Source organism: Rasamsonia byssochlamydoides (genome assembly GCF_041956645.1).
Source record: "Rasamsonia byssochlamydoides strain NRRL 3658 unplaced genomic scaffold VTN77scaffold_13, whole genome shotgun sequence".
In the NCBI taxonomy this organism is placed as follows: Eukaryota; Fungi; Ascomycota; class Eurotiomycetes; order Eurotiales; family Trichocomaceae; genus Rasamsonia; species Rasamsonia byssochlamydoides.
In genome coordinates this window covers 53,638-77,689 of record NW_027192396.1, presented here as the reverse complement: position 1 = coordinate 77,689, position 24,052 = coordinate 53,638, and the positions used below count along the sequence as shown (strand labels likewise).

The window sequence follows — 24,052 nt, the reverse complement described above, 5'->3', positions numbered from 1 at the left end:
TCCAATCTCAGTCAGCTCAGTCAGGCTGTGTCTGGTAACGCAGCATATGCTGTCACTCACTGTCACTCATACTATGTGTCAGCCACAAGCCACGCTGAGAGTATAATCACAGAATAGGATAAAGCCCCGTGTGTGATGTTGGATACACAAGGCAGTCAGTTGCGCACTCAATGCTGGATCCCATCTCGTGGATAGAGAATGCACACGTACCAACAGCGAATATGCCAGGACATTGGCCATTATCAAGGCGTCGACTCATCGACAGACCAGCATCGACAGACCGACACGACGCGTGTATCCCGGACTCCTTGTTAACCTCCGAGTTTCCTGATTCAACTTGATTAGATCGCAGACGATGTCACCCCCGGGTCAGACTAACGGGTCCGTCCCCTGCGCCAGGATCAATAGACATTGGACGATGTCGCCCACGGACCGGATCAACCCCGGATAATAGGGTCGGTCAGTCAATGCGGGGCAAAGGAGAAAACAAATACGGAAAGGAATCCTACCCACAGACTGTACTGTGTACTCCGTACCAGCGTTGTTATCGGACTCTGCCCCTCCCACGTGGTGATAACACCCATCATTGGATCGTGACTGCTGCGATGGCATGTGATGGCATGTGACTGCACCAGAGCGCCGAGTCCAATGACCAGAGAAAGAACCCTCGAGAATCACGAGGATTTCCTCGCTTAAGCAAAGCAAAGAACCATAATCAGAGGGAAATTCTCATCCCCTGCGCCACGGCGTACGGTGCCTGAAGAATGATTCCAAATATTCAATAGTTCAATAGTTTCTCAGCCACCTGTTGGAAGGTCGAATGAATTGCCTCCCATTTCACTCGTGACCGAGTCAGCAGGCAGCCAACCAGATATTTCTCATTGGTCGGATATCCGGAGGTCATTCCCCAATCCAGACTAGCTGATCGCTAAGAAATTCAAACGCGGAGTTAGCGTGACGATGATTGGCTGCGGGTCCCGATGCCGCTTAGCGGGGACGAATGAGGGGTCGCACCTGCTTTCTACCTGATGCATAGTGTAATTTAATTTCATGAGAAAGGCGTTTTCGTAATTACAAAAAATGGTTTTATTTTCCAGAACTTTTAGCGCCTTGGCTGTAAAAGTGGAGAAAACTTTTATATTTGTCTGCCATATTATTGGCTAGACATTTCTCTGATGACTAATCACTGGTAATTTCAACAAAATAAGCCAGAAATTCATTGTAATTACATTTCCAGCCAAAAATTGAAGATTCTCCATCCCGAGTACCGAGGCACCTACCTAAGTGGGCATCTGCAGAAGCTGGAGGCGCTCCATGCAGTAGTAGTAGTCTGGTCTAGCAGAATTGAATCGCTTCAAGGCTGGGAAAATCAGGAAAGTTGACACCTCCCTCATCTCCTCGATTATAATTGGAATGCCTTAGAGTATGGAGGACGTAGTTCAGATTCACCAAGAAGTTGGTGTCAGGGAACCTCCTTTTGGCCGAGTCTGCAAGAAAGCGTTTATTTTATTTTTTTTTCTTTTTTCTCTTTTATTTTCTCTTTCTTTTTTGTTTTTCTTTTCTTTCTTTTTTTTCTCTTCTTTTCTTTTTTTTTCTTTTTTTTTCCTTTTTTTTTTGGGAAATCGCTTAGTCAGGGTATCTGTAAGAATGACATGAGCGTATCACGCCATTGATAGGATATGACCACCCTCCATGTATATATATAGGGAGCATGAGGCCTATATATAATAAGGCCTACAGTAAGAATAGTGCATAACGTAAGCATAGGTCTATCTATCGTAAGGCATGTAGTAAGCACTAGCATGGCGGGTTTCTGTAATATCTTAGCCTTATAAGCCCCATGCTTGCAGCTCCAGAATGCTAACCAATCAGCATCCTGGGTGATCTCTGTCGTTATGTCATTTAACTGTGCATGGGCGCTAGAAAGTATAGTTAAGTATATATTATGTGTATGCAGCAAGAGATCGTGTTGCTTCATCATACGCAAGGCGAGGAGGATACGAAAATAAAAAGCCTATACTGCAGATGTGGACAGGGGCCAAACCCAGCCGCCGCCAAGGTCCCTGGATAGGCATTACTAATGTAGTTGGCCTGGACCAGAGATTCGAGCGAAATGAGTTCGAGTTGCACAGTACTAGGTATAGTACATACGTATATTCTGACCCAATAGTAGATTCAGTGGAGGGTGCGTTCAGTAATTGCTGGCTAGCCTGGTTGCTCTGGATAAATGGATGCTGGGATCGCTCCGTATACTCTAAGGGACATTACTGTGCCAACTTGTAGCCAAAAATAACAAAGATGCCATGCCAATGTTGCTTATAAAAGAAATCTCCAAATATAGTCATACTGGTAGTTCGGTGGATCTGGCAGTAAATTCTGATATTGAAGTTGCCTGTCTAGTACAAAATCAACTACATGAGGTAAGCTGTAAATCTTACCTACGTAGAATTGATGGTCTGCTATACTCAGCTTACATAAAAAAAAGTCCTTCATAGTTAAGTACTGAACATTACATAAGTAATTTAGACAGGCATCAAATCTCACTACTTGCTTTACTATAGATATATTTTGGATTAAGCAACTTGCTATCGAGAGTATCAGCTAATTATTTTCGGGTTATGGTTTAGGTCAGTAGAATTAAGTAGACTCACATAGTAATATTAATAAGCCCCTAGAAAGCCTAGTAGGATCTCAGGAGAGTGTTCAATAAAAAAATAACTGATAACTTTTATACTACGAAGATACCTACAATTTCCATAACCGCCACGATGATGGAATCGAAGACATAAAATAATATCCATATCGATTGCCTGTCAAATAGCTGTGCTCTCATCAGGTATCTCATTATAGTATTCTTTTGGTAGAAATATAATTTCAAGACCTTACCTGAGTAAGGGAGGGGAGAGTACAGAAATCATCGACGGGGAGTACAGCGTGATCCTTAGGGATGGGCAGTAGAGCGTACAGTACTACTGTAGATGCTGAATACGGTCCTCCGAGGTACAGTGGGGAGGTACAGAGAAAAGTGTTGTCTCTGGAGCATGTGACACGACATGTGACCACTCCCATCTAGCTTCCCTTTCTCTTTCATCATCCAGCCACGCCAGTAGAGGTCTGCAAAGATCAGACAGAGTTGTTAGCTACATTATTTATCGACACCTACGCGATAAAGATCATCGAGATCGTCGAGAAACCAGGGGATTGAATGCTTCGTTGATGTTCGATATTCGAGATCGAGCTGAGGGTTGGAGAACCCTTGAGTTGTTCTTTCGAACAACACTGACCGAACATTCTAGTTTGATGACAATTGTGACACTAGGTTGACGGACCGCAATTAGTTGCGAATTCGAACCCTTTTCTGTTGCAATTTCGACACCGACCGGAAGAACCTCCATTCGTTCCGCGTGTGCTGCAGTCATTTTTTTTCTTGCAAGGAGTCTATTTATGGGGCCAAAGAAGAAGAATGCAGTCAGGACAATGTCGAATTTGTTGCCAGTCTTGGAGAATGTTCGGTATGTGCAAATCTTGCCGTCGTTTTCCGGGAAAATGAATCTAACACTGGATCCTAAATATTACAGGATAGCCACAGACAGGGTCTTCCACCTAAAACAAAATATTGCTATCGAGTAGAGATCGTGAGTCGCTTCCCTGTCGACGAATCCTTGGCTGCAACAGGTGGAGTGTAAGCTATTTATTACGGAGTTCCGCGGATTTAACAGGGATGAAAAGAACAACAAGACGTTAATTTCTCGACCGGAATACTTGGACCTTGCTGGTTCGCACAGACAGATGTCTCCTACGACTCAATGATTATTCCAGCAAGCAGCACCCTGCCCGTAACTCTCTTATTGCCGACTTTGCCGAGGAGAGATGTCTTCGCGGACAGTTTATCTTGATATATTGATCATTCAGTTGCCTAACTAACCTTTCACAGCTACGGGATTCTATACATGGATGTCGATGCCCTATACAAACGACTGTGCAGCTTAGGATGGTGTCAACCAGCTGAAAGATAGTTCACGGTCTATGCTGGCGTCTCAGTCTGCGGCTTTTCAGTCCCCGTTCCATCAGCAGCTCCAGCGCCGTTCCCATTGACACCATTCTCCTTCTCGGCCTGTTGCTTCTTCTGGCGCAGTAGACGCTGCTGGCGGCTCTCGCTCGCGGGGTCAAAGTATGCTACCAGTGCAATTGATCAGTTCGCAAGTCCAAAATCTGCCATTGCAACATAAGGCAGGCCGAACTGGGACTCAGCTGGATACTCACGCTTCTCGCCAAAGACTGTCGTTCGAATGCCCCGTCTGGGTGCCTCGTACGTTCCCGGGATGACGCGGTGGAGGGTGCATCTATCAGCCCTGAGTCAACCGATTGTTTTCTCTAGAGAGGTCTGAACGAGGAGATCCGCGTGACACACCGGTTATCCCACATGGCAACACTGCCCACTGCCCACTTCCAGCGTACGGCGTGGTCGTCTGCGGAGTGGATATGGTACGCGAAGAAATCGAGCAGTTTATCTGACTCGACCTTCTTGAGCTCCGCAAACCCAGTGACAAATCCCGGGTTGACATTGAGCGCCTTCAGGCCCGTCACCGGATGCGTCCGGACGGCTGGGTGGTGGGTATCGATCGGGGGACGGTTGGGCCCAACGCCCCAGAGATCCAGGATCGTGTCGTCTGGTTTTATTCCCTGTTAGGAATATTCCTCAATTGTATCAGGAAGAGGGACAAACATTGCAGTCGTGACGTGTGCACAGCGTGTAGCCCTTCAACAAACTTCTTGTACGCGTCACTGAGAGCATCGTACAGGCCGTATTGCGAGACCTGTAGTTAGTGAGCAAAATCAATCCGCTTGATGCACCAGTATTAATGCCTACCCAAGCAGTGTCGCCTCCCACTTCGGGATGCTCTTCCATTCTGAGGAGCGAGTACGACGGTGCTAGATGAGAGTGAGAAAGAGTGGTACTTTCAACTTTCCTGACACGTACGGTTGATCTCAAAGGAAATGTCCGCATGGAAGTCGCCGGTTGGCTGTGATCGCTATCAGCATGACGAATATCAGATGGAGTGTCGGCTCGTCTTACCCATGGAGTGTACTTTAGAATCTCGCGGTGGTCCTCTCTACTGCCGCGGATGGTCACGAACTGTATCGATTATTAGACATGCAGAAACGCAGTTGAGGAGTCTCGCACTTTTTGGTCCTGTGCATCATCAGTCAGCAGCAAACATAATACAACGCTTGGGATTGCTTACCTTCTGAGCCGGGTGCTTGTCCAGGATACCTTGACAAAAGATCAGTTATTCGTCACCAATTGATATCTGACATACACACCATAGTGCTGGAACAGCTTGACCTGCTGCTCCGTCGTCAAGTCCTGGTCACGGAAGAATACGACGCCTCGCTCCGCGACGAGCAGCGCCAGCTCATCGAGCTGCTGCTCCGTCAACTGCGACAGCTGCACATTCTCCAGCAGCGTGCCAATTGACTCGGTGAGGTCGACTCGCTTGGCGACGGCGAACAGCGCCTTCTTCTCCGGGTCCGCGAAGAAGGCCCTGTCCTTGGGCGGATTGATCGGCTCGCGGATGGGGTCCGGCGGGACGTGGTTTTTGATCTTGGGGTTGAAGTTGGGATGCAGGGTGATGGGGAACCCGGAGTCGGGCGAGATATGCTTGCGGGCTTCGAGGTTAGCCATGATTGACTATTTACAGTCAGTCTGGGACAGAGATCAGAAGGTAGAGATTCGAAGATCGATATTTTCTTCTTGTCCAAGTGAGTACAGAGGGTTCTGTTCTTAGCGCTTTTACATTATTCTTATCATTCCGAGTATCTCTCCGCGAATAATTATAATTACCCCGCCTGGACGGATATATTTGTCATTTGAATGATATTCATGACGAATTGCTTCAACGGTACACCACGTGGTGACCCCATCCTTGCCTGTCGCCTATGGGATGGATAGAGGATATCGCGGAACCGCTGGGCCGTTTGGCTTTGCGTCTCGACTCGACTCGACAGTCCTCTCGAACTCAATCCATAGGAACTTCATAGCTTTCTTTCTTGCTCTCTTTCGAAGAATTAACGCAGGTAATTATTTCGGTGGGAACGATTCGTCATAGTCCTGACCTGTCTCTACTACATCGAAAGGTTTCCTTTTCCGGATATATTTAATGCCTCCGTGAACGTCTCTAGCGATATCTATCGAGATACATACGCGGAACTTCTCAGCTAGAGGAGAATGGATAACAGTGCGGAGCAGTCATGCAAACATTGTGAACAATGGCATCATCAACGGTGCTAGCAATAACTGGTTGAATTATAACCCTAACTATCTGGCCCAATAGCGCAACCGCTGTTCACGATGGCGTCAAGATGCCTACTAAGGCCATACATTTTCCATTCGCATGCGCGTTATCCGACTTCTGCTCATGAAGTTAACTCTAAATTATTGAGTGAGGGAATGACAGATAAGATAACTAATAAGAATAAAATAACGAAAAAGAGGCGAGAGGATGACATGACTTCGACCAGCCACGCAACGCAACGAATGTTTACGCTGACCATTGATGCCAATGATACGATCTATCATCACGGCTGAAAGTCAAAAAGTGATCTCCAGGGAAAACAATTGATCTGGAAGAATTAAACTATTCGCAGGAGCAATGTCACAGTCTCCGCCTGAAAAAGCCTCCGCCGGCGTCGACCAGATCGGCAGCAGCCAGGAAGGCGACTCGTCCACGAGCGACCTGACGCCCTTCGAGGCGGACTGGACGGAGGAAGAGGAGCGAAGACTGGTCCGACGGTGAGAGATACGACTGGCCAAGAAAGTAAAATTGAAGGACATATTAATTGACAAAGAAGGAAACAGGATCGACTCCATCGTCCTGCCGTTGTTGATGCTCGCTTTCTTTGCCCTGCAATTGGATCGGGGGAATATGTCAGTAATTGACTCGGGATATATATATATATATATATATATATATATATATATATCATACTCAATAAAGGTTTAATTGACTCATACTGATTCAATTCAACTCAATTTGCATTGCAGTGGAAACGCCTTGACCGATTTCTTCCTCCAGGACGTGGGGATCACGCAGGACCAGTACAATGTCGGACAGCAGCTCCTATCGCTGGGAATTGTCGTTCTCGAGGTTGATCTTCCTCGTCTCTCTGCTGCTGGACAGTTTCTGATTTTTGAATCAACAGATCCCTAGCAACTACGTCCTTTATCGCATTGGCCCGACGGTCTGGATCAGTGGGCAGATTATTGCATGGTACGATTGAACCCGATCTGGTTTGCTATATTACACTTCAAGTCTGCTGATGAATGAATGCAGGAGCTTGGTCGCGACATTTCAAGCTTTCCAGAAGGACCTTGGGGCGTTCTTGAGCACGAGGTTGCTCCTGGGGTATGATGTCCCTGACTTTGGTATTCCTAAGGATCTTGTCTTGACAGTAGTACTCACTGCTGGCCAGTCTCTGTGAATCGGGATTCATCCCCGCAGGCCTCTACACCATCACCAGGTGGTACAAGCGCGACGAAACAAGCAAGCGGTTTTCGTGGTTCTTCATCGGCAACGTGGTCGCTCAGGCCATCACCGGGCTGGTCGCGTATGGGGTGTAAGACCATCTTTTTGCCTCTTTGGGATATTTCTAATCTTGCTGACAACATTGTAGCCTCCAGATGAGAGGAGTCTGTGGCCTGGGCGGATGGCAATGGCTTTTTCTTGTACGTTCAACCTATCAAATCTGTATCAACCTGGTCAAGGTTGATTGACTGACATATCGCAGATCGAGGGACTGTTCGGGATCCTCGTCGGGATCGTCTTCATTCTCTTCTTCCCCAAAAGCACCGCCAACCCGGTCAACCTCCTCCGGGTTCGTTACTTTACCGAACGGGAGACCCAGATCCTGGTGCGTCGGCTGCTTCTGGACGATCCTAGCAAGCATCACCACCACAAGAACATTACCCGGGAGGAGATTGTCCGCACGGTAAGTTTAATTTTCATCAATTCTTTCAGGCCTGTTAACGAATCTGCAGCTTGGAAACTGGCGACTCTACCCGCACGTCATCCTCACAATCGCCGGTTTGGCCCCGTCGTCGACGTTGTGGTCGTATGCCCCGACGCTTGTCAATTCGTTTGGATACCCGCGACTGAAGTCCAACGCCCTCGTGTCGGTTGGTCAGTGGCTGCAGCTCGTGTTGAATGTGTTGTGGGGGATGGCGGCGTGAGTTCCTGCCGGGCCTGACCTGACCTGATCCTGATTGTTAAGGCAGAATTGACTTAAGTTGTACGCAGAGACAAGTTAGGCAAACGAGGCCCGATGGTAGTGTCCGGAATGCTTCTGTGGTGGGCTTTTGCAGTAAGCAGCCTCACTCAGACGAAACATGACTCGAATGAAATGATCAATGAACAGCAACTGACAAGGAGAAACACTGCAGCTGGCCAATCGCCTCGTCATCTACTCACACAATCACCATGAACGATATGCCCTGCTCACCCTTGCCATTACGGTGGCCACCATCTGGCGTACGTTATCATACAGACCTCATATTTGCATGATATTTCAGTCATTACAATCCCGAATCCCATGGATACTAAGTGAATGCCCACAGACCCCGTCAACGGCTCCTGGATGGCGCTCAACTCCCGCACCGCCGGCGAACGATCCATCACGCTGGCCATCTTCATCATGGCCGCGAACACGTCAGGGATCGTCGGCAGCCAGCTCTTCCAGGCGAGCGATGCGCCGCTGTACCGGGTTGGATGGACAACGATTGTGGCGCTGGCGTCTGTGGCGCTTTTCTTCAGCGTCTTTGCTAGTGTACAGTATTGGGTGTTGAACCGTCGTCATCGGAAAGGAATTAGCAGCAGCAGCGAGGACGAAGATGGCCGCAGGGAGGAGCTATATCACCTGTGATATTAAATTACCAATCACGGATACATTGACACTGCTCTTTGCTCTTCTTCTATGAAGACCTTCCTACCTTTTAAATGGTTATATCTGTCTCGGGATCTATCTCTACATGTCAATGGAGAAAGGGGTAAGAAGAGAAGGGCAATAATATCTACAGAATAGACGGCAGTACACTGTCAGTATCAACACAATACAAACATGCCTGTATACCTAAACATAAAAAATATACCTGTGATCCAAAGCATAAGAGTAAACAATTACTAAGTCGGTCATGTCATGTCATGTCTCGTCAATGTAGCAGGTCACCAAGAAATCATATCTAATTCAGTTCAAGTTCACTACTTAAGGTTGCTTCTGATCGGGTATTCGGCAAAGCAAGGATATGGTTAATCTGGCCGGGAGGATAATTACCTGCATTTATTCATGCATGCATGTCATCATCACTCGACAGCATCACATCACATCGACCTTACCTTACTCCGCATGTCACCATTCACCTTAGTTACAGAGAGATAAGGATCATGGCCGAAGCAACTACAGTACGCAGTTACAAATCGTATGCTTTTATCTTTCCTTTCTGTGCAGTCCTTTGCTTCTTGCGTAATATGAGAATGAGATTGCGTGGCGTGGCATGCCCTGGCAGACTTAGGGATATACTGTACAGACAAAGGTCCTTGCCCCGCAAGAGAAAAGACGATTGTGAAGACAATGATGGCATCAATCGCGCCATTCGCGTCTTTGACGGGAAATATAGATAGGATGGCAGGAGGAAGGAGTAGATTACATATCCAAAGATATATAGAACTACATAAACCCCTCGAATAACTCCCTCTGTCGATTCATCCATATCCGACAAACAATTGGGGACTCATTCAATCGATCTTCCCATATTGACAAGCATATTTCATCTATTCAAAAGGACGACAAATATAAACAGCAAAATGTCCACCACCTCTACAACTGTCCAGACCGATGAAGAGACTCTCATTACCAAGCTGAAGGCGGCGTTTGATGAGAAGGCTCATGAGGGGGTGAGCCACACCTACTCTTTATATATATACTATTCATTCATATTTCGTTATACTTTTCAATAAAGAACACCCATCTCTGACCGGTAACAGTACAAATACAAGCAATACCTCCCCGTCTACGACACCGTCACCAAGTTCCCTCCCACGGAGCCCTTCGACTTCCAGGACCGTGGCCTCCTTGCCGACAAGGCGAAGCCCAATCTGCTGCAGCCCGGAAACCCGGACGTCGTCGTCACGAACCTAACGCCCCGCATCGGCACTGAGATCCGTGGCTTGCAGCTGTCGCAGCTGACGGACGAGCAGAAGAACGAGCTCGCGTTGCTGGTTGCTGAGCGGGGGGTCGTCGTCTTCCGTGATCAAGACTTTAAGGACATTGGCCCCGAGAAGCAGAAGGAGTTTGGCCAGTATTTTGGACGGTTGCATGTTCATGTACGTACTAACCAGCATTACCATCAACCAAGCGTCATTCTTTTTGTGGGTATATCTTAGATACTTACACTGACTATCAGCCCGTTGGCGCTCACGTCGACGGCTACCTCGAATTCCACAACATCTACCTCGGCCCGGACAACCTCTCCCGCACGAAGAACAAGTCCACCAAGCTGACCACGATCGGGTACCACTCGGACGTGTCGTACGAGCACCAGACGCCGGGCATAACTCTGCTGACCCTGCTGGCCGTTCCAGCCACGGGCGGTGATACGGCCTGGGTGTCGCAGGTCGTGGCCTACGAGCGACTGTCAGAGCCGATCAAGAAGCTGCTCGAGGGCCTGCGTGCGGAGCACAGCGGCTTTCCTCAGGCGGAGCACGCGACGAGGGACGGCAGGTTTGTGCGCAGAGATCCGGTCAAGTCGTACCATCCTATTGTCAGGGTTCATCCGGTGGGTTCTCTCTTCCACACATCTTGTCCTCTCAGATATCTCGTTGAATCAAATCCTGAGACTTGATGAATAGGTAACCGGCCAAAAAGCCCTCTTCGTTAATCCCGGCTTCACAAAGCGGATCGTCGGGCTGAAAGATGAGGAATCAGATGCGATTCTGAAGCTCTTGTTCAAGGTCAGTCCTGCCCCAAACTCTCCCCAAACTACCATCAGACTCCCATCAGGAAAAGCTAGATACTGACTTTCAACCAGCACATCGCCCAAGGCCAAGACTTCCAAGTCCGCGTCCGCTGGGACGACCGCACCGTGACGCTCTGGGACAACCGCGTCACCGCCCACACGGCCATCTCGGACTACGACGTCCACAACCCGGAGGAAGGTCTCCGGCATGGATTCCGTATTACGACGCTAGCGGAGAAGCCGCAGGGGGTGAATGGCTTGGAGTCGGAGTGGTAGGTAGGTCGATACTGGGGCCAGGTGGGACATGGGATGGTTGTTGTAACAGGGCAGAGTGTATGAGGGACGCCTGATGCAGTGACTGCCTGAATTGGCTATTTATTATGTAGAAGAATTGAATCTGTTGAATCTCTCTCTCCCACACACACTCTTTTTTTTTGTCTGGGTTATTGAGAACGAATCCTGCCAAGATAAAGTAAGTACAGTTATGTAGTTAGGGCTTAGGGCCTAGGACCTAGGGTAAGGGCTGGGTCTCGTGCCTCGCTTGCCTGCCTACTTCCTCAATAGAACTTGCACTCTTGTGTGGGAGTCTTAAAGCCATCGCTACTGGAATCATTCCATACACACATCATTGTCAGGTACATTCCCCTTGGCATCATCCGACACCGACAGGGATAGCAGCGCTAGCTGTTGGAGGCGTTTCGATACGTGTCGTTCCAGGGTTCTATTAGAAGGATCCCTCATACCACATGAAGGATAAGACTAAAAAATGCGGCACGTCCGGCTTGTGTTCCTCTCTTCTAGTAGTTGATTCTGACGGTTGCCATAGAGTTTTGTGGGAGTCTGTTTGCGTTTTGAAATTCCGATTGCGAGGCTTCGATTTGCAGTGCCATTCACGCCGGGATGCTCTCGATCGGCTCTCCTCTGGCTGTTTGCAGCTCTCGTAGCTTTCTACCGTACCCGGTGCTCAGTTGTCTGTGTGACGCTCTTTCGTGGCTAGAGGAAAAAAGAGCAACGGAGATTGATGACCGTGCAAAGGCAAACGACGGTCAAGTTCCCGTCTTCAACCAAACCTCCTCTGCATTCGAATCAAAGCCGACGACTGACAGTAGGTTAGATGACGTATAATACCCTAAGAAAAAAAGAAAAAACAAAAAAAAAGTAAAAAGGAAAAAAAAAAAAACAGAAAAAAAAAAGAAAAAAACACGAAAAATACAAAGAGGGATGAAAGGGGACCTTTAATTGTAGGGAAATGAAATCAACTACAGGACCATCATCTTCCGGGCAGCCTACTATTATTTCAGTGAAAGGAGAGAGGAACAAGCAAAAAAAAAAAAGAAAGGGTAAAGAAAAGATAACAAGAACATCATTCTTAATACAAGCTTAAATATACACACGGAGTGCGGTAAACTAGGGTCAGTGCCTACACATGCATATTTTTTCTAACTTACTCGTTACTCGGTATACTTGCACCAAGCTATTCACTTTTGTTGACCAGTGTGAAATGATGCCTTAGGTTTTTCCACTTTTCACTGTCTTCTTCTTCATCGTCTTCCTTTTCTCCTTTTAATTTCCATAGAGAGACAAGACACGGGGAGAGAGATTTTTGCCGAAGCACCTGTCAAGAAAGTTAGCAGCTAACTAACCATTGTACATGGTATCGGGATCCGTGCGAGAAGTAGGAGTAAGGAGTACTCGGTCAACAACCAATTATTATTATGATCCATTGAATAAGTTCACTCTCCACGTGTCACTGCCGGTGTCATTGCCGTGACTATCGCCATGATTATCTATTCCCGTGCCGAGTCGGTATCCCGAATAAATAAAATACTCCGTAGATAACCAGCACGTTAAACTGCCGATGAATCATATCGTCACCTCCATCTAATCTCATACAATCAATAAATCCAATGAAATCAATGCTATTAGCAAGTTCCCACATCACCGCGGACAAGAGTGCGCAGGTCTAGACCTCGTCATTTGCTATGAGTACACCCACCAGCATTCTTTTTACTCACGTCAAACCCAACCACGTGGGTACATACAAAACCCTCAGTGCAGATAATCCGCACTTAACTATTATTGTAGTTAGGGTCTCGCTGTCTAAATCAAAAAAAGGAAGGTAGATGAGATCCGGTGGGGATATGCCAAGATTTCGCCATCTCTCGTGAGAATGAGCAATGCTTTTTTGTCGGGGGTTTTCCGTCGTTAAGCGCGAAGATGTGGTCACGATGGAAATCAATACGATGAATAGTAGAGTAGATAAATAGTTAGGTATATATAATAAGTGGTTGCTGCATGTCAAGAAAACAATATTAATTTATTATTCTTGTTGCAAATGATTATATGAACATTGACGACTTTGATTTCTCGGATATATTTATATCTTCCGAGACGATATATATAGTTGATGATAATGGCCGAAAAAGACATCGTCTCCGTCGAACCTTCTTCGACTCAGAATAAAGATAATAATAACGACCAAGAGCAAGGGGCGCCTCTGGAGAAACGGATATGGTATCGCACCACCCTCTTCAATGCCTTTGTCATTGGCGGTGCAGGCTTCCTTGCGCCGGGCTTGTGGAATGCCATGAACGCGCTGGGAGCGGCGGGAGCTGAGAAGCCGTTCCTGATCAACGCGGCGAATGCGCTTGTTTTTGCGCTGAGTAAGTAGTCATGTTGGAGATAGCTGCGTCTTTTTTCTTTTTCAGCTATCACTGAGCTAACGTTTATTTATTTCAGTGGGCTTTCTGTGCCTGTTTGGCGGACCAATTGCCAACCGGATTGGCTTGACCTGGACGCTGGTCCTCAGCACGCTGGGATATCCTATTTATTCGTATGTACTAGTTGCCTCTGCACTATTAATTCGATATAAAGCTTGTGTTTGACAGACAGACTGACTACTCTGCAATCAAGTGCTGGGTTGTACACCAACAATCGCTTCGTGAGTATATTTGAAATATGAAGGCAATTCGATCGCAGAATTCCATTCTGATTGCGACTAGGGAAATGTCTGGTTTGTCCTCGTCGGCTCTGTTGCCTGTGGCATTTCGTATGTTCTTTCCTCTCTCCATTTAGCTCAACACCTGCCTGTTGGCATCATGACTGACGGAATCAAACTGCAGGGCAGGTCTCTTCTGGGCGGCCGAGGGAGCCATCGCGTTGGGCTACCCCGAAAAGTCAAAGAGAGGGAAATACATGAAGTTTGTTTGCCAACTTCTTTGGAGTTGACATTGATCTGACGTGTTCTTGTAGTATCTGGCTGTGGTTCCGTACTGGCGGCCCCCTCGTCGGAGGCGCCATCGTCCTTGCACTGAATCAGTAGGTGGATAAAATTATTGTATACCCCCGTATGTACTGACAGAGTCTAGTTCTCCCGGGGATGCAAAGAAAGGCTCCGTCGGATGGCGTGCGTATATACTTGAATCTCCATTAATTCGAGACACTTGTTGATTGCGTGTGGATGCAGAGACATACCTGCTCTTCGTCATCCTGCAGTGTCTGGCCGCTCCTCTGGCGATGCTGCTGACACCTCCTGAGAAGGTGAGCAGTCATCGCAAAGAATCCTTGCAATTAATATGTAGCTCTAATATGTGATGTGACGTTCATCAGGTCCAACGCTCCGACGGCAGCAAAATCAAGGTCCATGCGGAAAAATCGCTGCTGGCAGAGATGCGCGCTCTGTGGGACGCTTCGAAGAAGAAGGAGGTAAGTTTGTTGACAAGCTATCTGGTATGCTCTTTCATGGTCTAATTGAAAGCAGATCGCTCTGTTGTTGCCAGTTTTCTGGGCGGCGTATTTCAACAACTACAGTGGAAGTACGTAAGACGAATTCATGCACTCTTCACTGGCGCATCAAGTTTTCTAACTCTGGTGAATAGATTTCGAGACTTATTACTTTGGATTGCGCGCTCGTGCTTTGATTGGCTTCGTTAGTAAGTTGCAGAATTCCCAGAGACCCTGTTCAAAGGCCGACTTCAGGCAGGATAGTGTTACGATGCTAACAGGGTGCAGTAAATTTTGCAGATCTTCTGGCTTCCTGGCTGATCAGTGTGTTCTTGGACTACAGGGGACTGCCGGTCAAGAAGAGAATCACCTACAGGTAAGCCTTCCTTTTGCATCATGTCATCATGCAACTGATTTTGATCTTCTTTCAGTTTCTTCTATGTGATTGTTCTCCATGTTGTGGCTTGGACATACGGCTGGGTCATCCAGGAAAAGTACACCAAGAACCCCCCAGTCCTTGACTGGACGGATAAAGGCTTCACTGAAGGCTTCTTCGTCCTCTTGCTGTGGGGTATGTCGCGATGTCCTTGCCAATGTCTGCGGTAGACTAACTTGCGCTCGCAGAATTCTCGCGCCAGTCTCTGCAGAACTGGATTTACTATCTTATGTCCACCATGACGGACACTATCTCAGAATTAGGTCAGTATCTGAAATCAACGGACAAGCCGAGTACAACGCTGACAATGGCCCAGCCCGCTTCGCTGGGATCCTGCGTGGACAGGAGAGCTTTGCTCAGGCAGTCTCCTTCGGGCTCAACACCCGCGATTGGTACGGTGGCCGCGTGCCTCTGGCAGTGAACACCATCCTCTTGGGTATGTATACCAAGGTACAATGAACCATCCAAGACGAATTCTCACACTCTCCTCTTTCACAGGACTTGCCGTCTACCCTACCTGGCTGGTTGTCAAAGATCTCAGACCCGATGAAAGCCGCACTGAACCTGCCGAGGCAGCTTTGCAGACGAAAGATGAACTGAGCCTTGCTGAGAAGGCCGTCATCTCTGACGAGAAGGCTGTCGGGCAGTGACTTGCTTAGATTTTTTTGGAGATACCACACTATTGTCATGTTTGCAGGACATGTAGTTGTAAGAAATGTCGATAGAAGGATGTCAAGTACCAGTATAATATCACTGTTTTCGAATAGAAAATTGTTCGGAACCAGAGGTCTCGTAACGCATCCATAGTGTCGTTAAGACTGCACTTGCTCAAGGGCCACACTGTACGAAGATATTATTTCTGGACGAATCTAAATACCTAAAGACCCGCTGGTTGTCATAATTTGACATCTTACCGATTCAGTATCCCAGACTGAAAAGCCTGCTATAGGTATACATAATTGTTTCCGGTGTCAGCTTGGCCAGATTCCAGACGTCTACTCCAGCAACGAATGATTTTCAAGCTATGTTGGAGGAACGATATTTCACAGACTAGGTACGGAGCAAGTGTCAAGGCCTTTGTTTTTCGCCAATTCTGTTACAAGCTTTCTACTTATTCACCTGCGTTCGTGTATGTTCCAATCAGTCGGTGCACACTACGGAGTACATGCAATTAATAATCATATATCAACCTGGATAAATAATCAGTTGGGATTTGAGTCTCCAGCCCTAAGCTAGGGAGGGACGTGGACAGGGATTCTATCAATCAACTACCGAATGCCGATATGTCGTTATCTAAGTAAAGAAGCGACAGTACTTAGTTAGCTTGTCAGCCACGTAGGTATGGGCATGATACGATACCAACCGTCGCGCGGGGATGGAGCGATGATATCATGCGCAATCGGGCGATTCGAAGACGTGATGCGCTAAAATCAACAACAGGAAATCCAGAAACAAAAACAATTACCGGCGTCAGTTAGCCCGGTATATATAGCGATAAATAAAAACCTAATCCAGGTTTGTTGCCTTGTTTCGACTCCTCAACGTTTAATTCTTACTCTGAAACTGTCCGTCCGAGCTTAGAAAGGTTATCGAGGGGTAGATAAGCAACGACATGGCAAGCAAGAACCTCTGGACATCGGTACATCCGTCCCATCTTGCATCAATAATGCCTACAATGCTGAATTATAGGAGCTGTCTAACTCAGTTACTAGTTCCGGTCGTTTATATGGGACACCGACTCCCATCTGAAGTCGCCCGAGGAACGGAAACTGGTGCGCAAGCTGGACATTGCACTTCTGACTATTGGCTGTGTGGGGTTTTTTGTAAGGATTTCTCTCTACCCCCATTCGTTGAATTCGTTGAATCAGTCCAGGATGAGTTAACGAGGAATAAATTAAATGCCCTAGCTGAAATATCTGGATCAAACGAATCTCACCAATGCCTATGTCAGGTACGTTCATAATGCTCGCGCAGTCCAAGACAGCAGACGAAATGAATCTCTAATAGAATTATAGTGGCATGCAAGAAGATCTCAAAATGTTCGGTAATCAATACACCTATGCAGTCAGTCCACCATCCAGCAGCCCATCCATTCCTCAGAGGAAGTAAAACAAGTCAATGGATGAGTGAGCCCTAATCTAACCGCAATACATGCATCCAGGGCACCGCATACACCGTTGCTTACGCCGTCATGCAAATCCCATCCACTCTCATCATCCAACGGATCCGACCCAGCTACTGGCTCGCCGCGATGGAGATCGGCTGGGGCGTGTTCACGATGGCGCAGGCCGGCATGACGAATTACCAGCAGCTGTACGCGTTTCGCTTCCTCATCGGGCTGTTTGAGAGTTCGTTCTTTCCGTGTATGCTGTTTGTTCTGGGATCGTGGTAAGTATCGTCTTGTGGCCTACTTTGAGAGAAAATATTTTCTTCTGACTTTTGGAGTAGGTATACTAAGGCGGAATTGGGTATGTTGACATTATTAGCTGGTTATTTACTTTCCCAGTCTACCTAGACTACGCCCTGTGTTCTCTTTTGCTCTATTCGCTAATGGACGTCATCTAGCCAAACGCACCGCCATCTTCCACATGACTGCCCCTCTCGGTTCTGCATTTAGTGGCTACTTGGTGAGTACAGTTCACAGTATATGTGGCTGTTTTTCAAATACTGAGTGAGTGACAGCAAGCGGCTGTGTACGAAAATCTCAACGGCAGCCACGGCATAGCTGGCTGGAGGTGGTTATATCTCGTTTGCGGGGTACGTCATCTTCTTTCTCCCAACATACACTTGATATAACATACAATTGATGATTGACGATGAACAGTGCATGACCATCCCCGTCGGCATCGCCACCATCCTCTTCTACCCTGACGTCCCCCACAACACTCGCGTTTGGTACCTCGACGACGAGGAGATTCGCCTGGCATTGGTCCGTGTTGAGAAGGCGGGGAAGGCAGCGCCAGCTAAAATCACACGGTCGACGTTTCTGCGTGTTGCGAAGAGATGGAGTATGAATATATCTCCCTGAATTTATCCGAGGTTTTTTTTTCCTGGTAGCTAATAATATGACAGGGTGGTACTTGTTCACACTCGGCTATGTGGTATGCTTATGCAGCCTCTAAAAAACTACTTAATTAGTTGCTCAATAGAGACTGACATGATGCAGCTATACGGATCCAGCTGCGCCGCAAGCAGCTATTTTGCCATCTGGCTCAAAGCAGAAAACTTCTCTGTCGCAGACCGGAATATCATCCCGACGGGGACGAACCTGATCTCTGCGTTTTGTGTCGTGCTAGTCAGTCCATCTGGACAATACTACTTTAGAACAAGTTCGAATCTAACAGCAGGGATGTATCTATAGTGGGGGTTCCTTGCCGACTACACTGAGAATCGGTTTGCGTGGGTTCTGATACCGCTGGTAAGACTTATCACTGCAGCAGAAAATGCAGTATACAGTGCTTTCCCGTCTGACATCTTCAGGTCTACGGCCTCATACCGAATGGAATCCTGGCAGTCTGGCCCGAAAGCATCGCGCTGAAGGAATTCGCTTTCCTGACCGATGGCGTGCAGCTCATGACGGCGATATTGTATGAAAATCCTTACAGTCATGCGTTTCGATATCGTCTCTAACACTACATGTGCTCACTCCAGCTACACATGGGCCAACGAGGTCTGCTCAGATGACAACGAAGAACGCGCCCTCGTCGTCAGTAGCATGAATGGGTTCCAATATGCTGTACGTTTGACAAGTCGACAACCTGTCTATGGCGTCCAACCTTCTGACGTAAATGCTATCCTGCAGGTCACAGCCTGGCTCCCAGTGGTCATCTTCCCACAAACAGAGGCCCCTACCTTCCGTGAGTATCCTTTTCGTTTACATCCCCCGACTATCTATCATATCTGCCAAAATCACTTACCTGTTGTTTGTATATATAGGCCGCGGATACCCAGCGACCTTCGGTTTCGTCATCGCCGGCATAATAGTTATCATCATTACTCAACTTTTGGTCCTTCGGGAGAATCGTCAAAAGGCGAGGATAGACAGAGCCGCGGCTGTGGCACAAGAAGTAGAGGCGCAGGTGGACTACCATAACAATAACAACAACCACAAGGTATGATTCTGATTGCCTATGATCTCTTCAGATTCACCGTACTTGGTTTGTACAGTGTATAAACCACACGACTAATAATCTGATCTAGAACCCTGCGTCAACAATATCCGATATCTACCAGACTCCGTCGGGGGAATCAGTATAAGAGGAGGCTACGCATGTGGACAGTTGTTGCGAGGCATGGGTAGTGTTTATCTCCGCTACGAACGGATTCAATATAGGCTTGACCTACATACCGTCACATTGTGCCCTTGTTTATTTGTATAATCTTGAATCTTGCTATGCAATAACCTTTATGCAGTTATTCTCAAATTAATGTCAGACAATATCAACAGTAGTGGTCGTTTTGGATGAAATCAAGGTCTGCGATTCTGCACAAATCTAATAAATCCGTGGGGAAAAACCACCTTCTCAAATTTATAGGGTACACTTAGTTGGTCAAATAACTTTGTCGTCATGGTATCAGATAGGATATATTCAGAGAATGAGCCCATATTCTGCCTAGAAGTTCTCTCTCCCTCTCTCTCTCCTTTTTTTTTTTGGCATTTATTCTTATTCAGCGGACAATACTATCTCACAAGAGTCATTGGTTTCTCACTGCCGGAGAACCGAAACATGCATATCTATCTAATGTACACTACATGGGCGACTAGGGTTTGGCGACTGGATTCATTCCGAATTCTCCATGCGGATTAGTCAGATGTACTCCTCTACTAGGGCCAGGTCAGACTCATAGACCGCGCGGATCACGTCAGGTACACCCCGCTTCATCCGCTCCAATTGCCTTGACGAAAGATATCGATATCAGTGCCTAGTTAGGTAAATAACAAGACCACAACCCTTGCGAGCAATTAATCTTGATACTAGACAGCTACAGCGAGAATGTCGACAATGTGGGGCTGCTTCACGCAATCAGGTGCGGAGAAGTGATATTGCTGTATAAAGGAGCGCAGCACTGCGACGGAATAATAACTGGAGGAGAATTTCATCCAGAAATATTATTATTATCTAGTAGAGCGTTGTTAATTGTACATTTGTTAGCTATGGGCCCTCGATATCGAAGCATCGCGGTCATCGGGACCGGCCCCTCAGGCGTCTCCGCCGTCCGGGCTCTGCATCAAGAGAAAATATTCGACACAATCCGCGTTTTCGAACGACGAGATCGCGTCGGCGGCATCTGGCACTATGACCCTGTTCCGGACGTCTTCCCAGCTCCTGATGCCCCAGACAGTACACGCAGAGAGATCCCTTCGGAGCTCCCCCAATTCACTCCACCCCTTCCCGAGGACACGACAGCCCGGACAGCCATCTACGATGCGCTGGACAGCAATGTCGGCGCCAGTGTCATGGCCTTCACACACACGCCCTTTCCGGAGCAGAATTCCGCCGCGTCGATTGAACGGCTAGGGCGGTCGAATCCCACTCGTCCGTTTCGTGTGGTGGCTGCGTATCTGGAAGATCTGTTCAAGGACTACCTGCATCTCGTCTCCTTCAACACGACTGTCGAAAAGGTTGAGAAGAAAGGCGACAAATGGACGCTGACTCTCCGTCGCTCGGGTCAGCTGCGCCGCGGCCAGCCGCAGGAGTACTGGTGGCAGGAGCAGTTTGACGCCGTCATCGTGGCGACAGGACATTATAGCGTCCCTCTGGTGCCGTCCGTGTCGGGGCTGGATGTCGCCTTTCGCGCTCATCCATCCCGTTTTGAGCACTCGAAGCAGTTCCGCTCGCCGGACGACTATGTCGAGAAGAAGGTCATCGTCGTCGGGGGCAATGTCTCCGCGGCCGATCTGATCGCCGATCTGCATGGCCTGGTCAAGGGCCCTCTCTATCTGTCTCAGCGCGGCAAGAATGAGGCGTTGCAGGCCGCGTGGGATCTCCCCAACGTCGAGATCAAGCCGGTCATCAAACATATCGAAACGACCGAGACAGGAATCAATGTGGAATTCGAGGATGGCAGCAAAGTCGACGACGTCGACAAAGTCATCTTTGCCACCGGCTACAAGCTGTCGTACCCATTCCTCACCCCCGACCCCGTCACGTCTAACAACCGCGTCGCCGGTTTCTACCAGCACATCTTCAAGATCGGCGATCCGTCGCTGGCGATTATCGGGCAGGTCCGCGCCGCCATCAGCTTCCGTGTCTACGAATATCAAGCGGTGGCCGTGGCGCGCTACTTTGCCGGACGGGGGAAGGACCTGCCCAGTCCGCAGGAGCAGGACCTGTGGGAGGTCAAGCGGCTGCAGTACAAGGGTCCCTCGGCCTTGTTCCACGAGATCAAGCCAGATTTCAAAGAGTATTTTGACTTTCTGCGCGAGCTGGCCGGTCCCCCAGCCCCGGGGACAGACGGGTATGAGTTGCCGCCGTGGGACGACAAGTGGGCTGAGCTGGCCTTTGGTATCCTGCAGTTGAAGGACAAGCATTGGAAGGCGATTCGTGCAGCATATGATAAGTCGACTTCTATTCGTGCTAAGCTATGACTGTTCAGTCGCTTCTTTCTTTGTAGACCAGAATCAAATAGCTACCATGAGGATGAAATGGTTAGCAAGACAATTCTCTGACATGATGACCTTTTTGTGTCAACCTTTGACAGTATTCAGAGATTACATTGCGTGTGATCGTCATATAAACCCTTGTGTAGAATTCTTTGATCCAGCCGTCTCCGAGGTCGTCATACCCAAATTATATATACATTATTCAGGCAAGTCATGGACGTACCGAAGCATTGCCCTATGGTACCGCTTCTGAGCTCTTCAGAGAACAATAAAAAATGCGGATACGTCTTCATAGCTTGCTCAGACATCGAACTTCTCCGGAATCTGTTCTCGCCTGCCCTCTCTCCATCGCCGCCAGACGACAAACCCTAGCATCGTCACTACCGTCAGCGGAACCGCACAGACGATGTACAACCACCACATCTTGGACACAACGAACGTCGGCTCCTCATCATTCGTGTTCAATGCAACAAGATTTGTCCCAAACAGGCTGCAGACGAACGTTGCGGGGCAGTAGAACAGCGTCACCGCGGCAATGATCTTCATCGACGTGCTGTCCTTCTTCGACTCATGGGCGATATGCGCGCTCTGCGCCGCAATCCGCAGGTTGGTCGCGCTGTCGTGCCCCGTGATGAGGTTGTACAGCAGTGTGATAAAGTCCTGTGTTCGCCGCCGCAGGTTCAGGATTTGTCGCTCGCGGTCGAGGCAGAAGTCTCGGAGACAGAGCAGATTGTCGCGAACACGCTCGTGGGAGCGGCTATCTATCCTATGCCTTAATGCACCGGGATATATCCTAGTCATCTTCCACAGTCGGGCGTGATCCCGTAGGAGACGGTCGACATTCGACTGGTCGCGCTGGTTGCTGTGCTCCAGTGTGATAAGGGTCCGCGACATCCGGTGCAGCAGCTGGATGTACTTGGCGAATTTCTCCGAGTCGGTGATCTCGAAGATGGAGCCCTGCTGCAGCTGCGTCTCTATCCAGAGGAGTCGGCGGAACAGGTTGTCGATTTCGGCCGTGCGCGTGGACAGCGCGTGGAACAGGATCACTGTCTGCAACGCGAGGGGGTGGAGATTCGCATAGCACGATGACAACTCCTCTCCCAGTGCGTGCAACAGTTCGCGCCGCTCTCGTTTAGCATCCAGCAGGATATAGGTCGTCTGTCCGGTGACGACGTTGTACCGGAAGTAGAGCGGCTCGTATTTGTGCTGCAGCACCATGTCGGGTGCTCGATGCGAATTCACACTGAAGCTGCTCCCCAGCGGGTCCATCTCGTTGGCGACATACGATAGCGACTCGCTGATGTTGTAGCATATTTCTGCATTACCACGTGAGTCTAGCTGCGACTAGCTGCGATTTGGATCATTTTCATGGCGGGTTGGCACCAACCCAGGCACATCTCCCCGTCAATAGTGACCGCTCTGCTATGATAGCTAGATACGAGGTGTGACGATAGCATCGCTACATCTCGCATGTTGATGGCCCAGTACTCCTCAAACAGTGCCTGTGTCTGACGCAGGTCTCCTATAAAGACACCTGCCTGGGAGCTCAGCAAGCTGGAGTCAGGTTAGTCAGAGATTTAACAAACTGGCGTCTCATCTCTATAATGTGATGACATACACAACTCTCACGTTGGCATCTGCTTTGCCTGGTCGACGAGAAGTGCTTCGTACCCGGTCCTCGAAGTTGGGCGTTACTTGATGTAGCAAAAGCATTAGCATGTTAAGTTAATCCATTAATTCAATTGCAAGCATTGAGGTTATGTAGGGCAATTGGAGAGTATCTACCTGCTTCATCTAGAACAATAATCTGCCCCTCTTCATCGCCGGACGCATGCGAGACAACGCATGTCGATCCCGAGGAATGGCCGCGGCAAAGGAAAAGCGCATACTCGAGGCTATCAGACTGCATCTTGATAGCGTCCATCGTCTCTCGTGGAAAATTGTCAGAAACTCCACACCTCTGAGGAGTGGAGATAGCTACTGAACAAACAGCACATGTTGAGACCTAGGTACTCTGTACCTGGTATCCAGGTTCCTGGCATTTCTGCCCCGCGCACAGCCTCATTTCATAGCCTTGTTGCTCAGCCCCACATCACATCACATCGGCGGTGGTGATAGGACAGTAGCTTCATGAAGCTGGTCACATCAATAGGGTGGCAGGGGAAAACAAGCTTTTTGGCGAAGAGCTAGTCAAGAGAGCAGAGCGTCTTATTCTTCTTCTTCGTCCGGCTATTGGATTGAAGGTTGAGGATAGATATGAATGGGATACTAATAAGATGAG

At 48.3% G+C, this 24,052-nt stretch overlaps 6 protein-coding genes across 6 annotated transcripts; 5 read left to right on the top strand and 1 right to left on the bottom strand.

Annotated features, from left to right (window-relative positions):
* Positions 1–6,653: 6,653 nt before the first annotated feature.
* VTN77DRAFT_1464 (uncharacterized protein) lies at positions 6,654–8,919 on the top strand (the record flags this gene model as incomplete). Its single annotated transcript, XM_069417198.1, has 12 exons — positions 6,654–6,793; positions 6,860–6,928; positions 7,046–7,148; positions 7,204–7,271; positions 7,335–7,406; positions 7,474–7,617; positions 7,675–7,726; positions 7,789–7,989; positions 8,039–8,226; positions 8,298–8,361; positions 8,441–8,528; positions 8,615–8,919. The coding sequence occupies 12 exons, from the start codon at positions 6,654–6,656 to the stop codon at positions 8,917–8,919; spliced, it is 1,494 nt and encodes a 497-aa protein (XP_069279953.1).
* Positions 8,920–9,857: 938 nt separating this feature from the next.
* On the top strand, positions 9,858–11,284 carry VTN77DRAFT_1463 (uncharacterized protein; the record flags this gene model as incomplete). Its single annotated transcript, XM_069417197.1, has 5 exons — positions 9,858–9,947; positions 10,038–10,376; positions 10,457–10,828; positions 10,902–11,003; positions 11,081–11,284. 5 exons carry the CDS (start codon positions 9,858–9,860, stop codon positions 11,282–11,284), a joined length of 1,107 nt encoding a protein of 368 aa, XP_069279952.1.
* A 2,137-nt stretch (positions 11,285–13,421) lies between these two features.
* VTN77DRAFT_1462 (uncharacterized protein) lies at positions 13,422–15,817 on the top strand (the record flags this gene model as incomplete). The annotated part of the gene is made up of 16 exons (XM_069417196.1): positions 13,422–13,671; positions 13,748–13,841; positions 13,922–13,949; positions 14,011–14,057; positions 14,131–14,208; positions 14,261–14,326; positions 14,377–14,414; positions 14,475–14,548; positions 14,618–14,713; positions 14,769–14,823; positions 14,887–14,940; positions 15,020–15,107; positions 15,163–15,302; positions 15,356–15,430; positions 15,484–15,603; positions 15,666–15,817. The coding sequence occupies 16 exons, from the start codon at positions 13,422–13,424 to the stop codon at positions 15,815–15,817; spliced, it is 1,455 nt and encodes a 484-aa protein (XP_069279951.1).
* A 962-nt stretch (positions 15,818–16,779) lies between these two features.
* VTN77DRAFT_1461 (uncharacterized protein) lies at positions 16,780–19,367 on the top strand (the record flags this gene model as incomplete). Its single annotated transcript, XM_069417195.1, has 17 exons — positions 16,780–16,806; positions 16,880–16,990; positions 17,075–17,118; positions 17,233–17,281; positions 17,329–17,555; positions 17,616–17,635; positions 17,733–17,794; positions 17,850–17,924; positions 17,992–18,175; positions 18,240–18,268; positions 18,334–18,462; positions 18,529–18,585; positions 18,648–18,754; positions 18,819–18,903; positions 18,970–19,024; positions 19,104–19,279; positions 19,335–19,367. The coding sequence occupies 17 exons, from the start codon at positions 16,780–16,782 to the stop codon at positions 19,365–19,367; spliced, it is 1,470 nt and encodes a 489-aa protein (XP_069279950.1).
* Positions 19,368–20,322: 955 nt separating this feature from the next.
* On the top strand, positions 20,323–21,756 carry VTN77DRAFT_1460 (uncharacterized protein; the record flags this gene model as incomplete). The annotated part of the gene is made up of 1 exon (XM_069417194.1): positions 20,323–21,756. The coding sequence occupies one exon, from the start codon at positions 20,323–20,325 to the stop codon at positions 21,754–21,756; it is 1,434 nt and encodes a 477-aa protein (XP_069279949.1).
* A 315-nt stretch (positions 21,757–22,071) lies between these two features.
* VTN77DRAFT_1459 (uncharacterized protein) lies at positions 22,072–23,695 on the bottom strand (the record flags this gene model as incomplete). The annotated part of the gene is made up of 4 exons (XM_069417192.1): positions 22,072–23,087; positions 23,159–23,325; positions 23,390–23,465; positions 23,557–23,695. 4 exons carry the CDS (start codon positions 23,693–23,695, stop codon positions 22,072–22,074), a joined length of 1,398 nt encoding a protein of 465 aa, XP_069279948.1.
* Between the last annotated feature and the right edge of the window lie 357 nt (positions 23,696–24,052).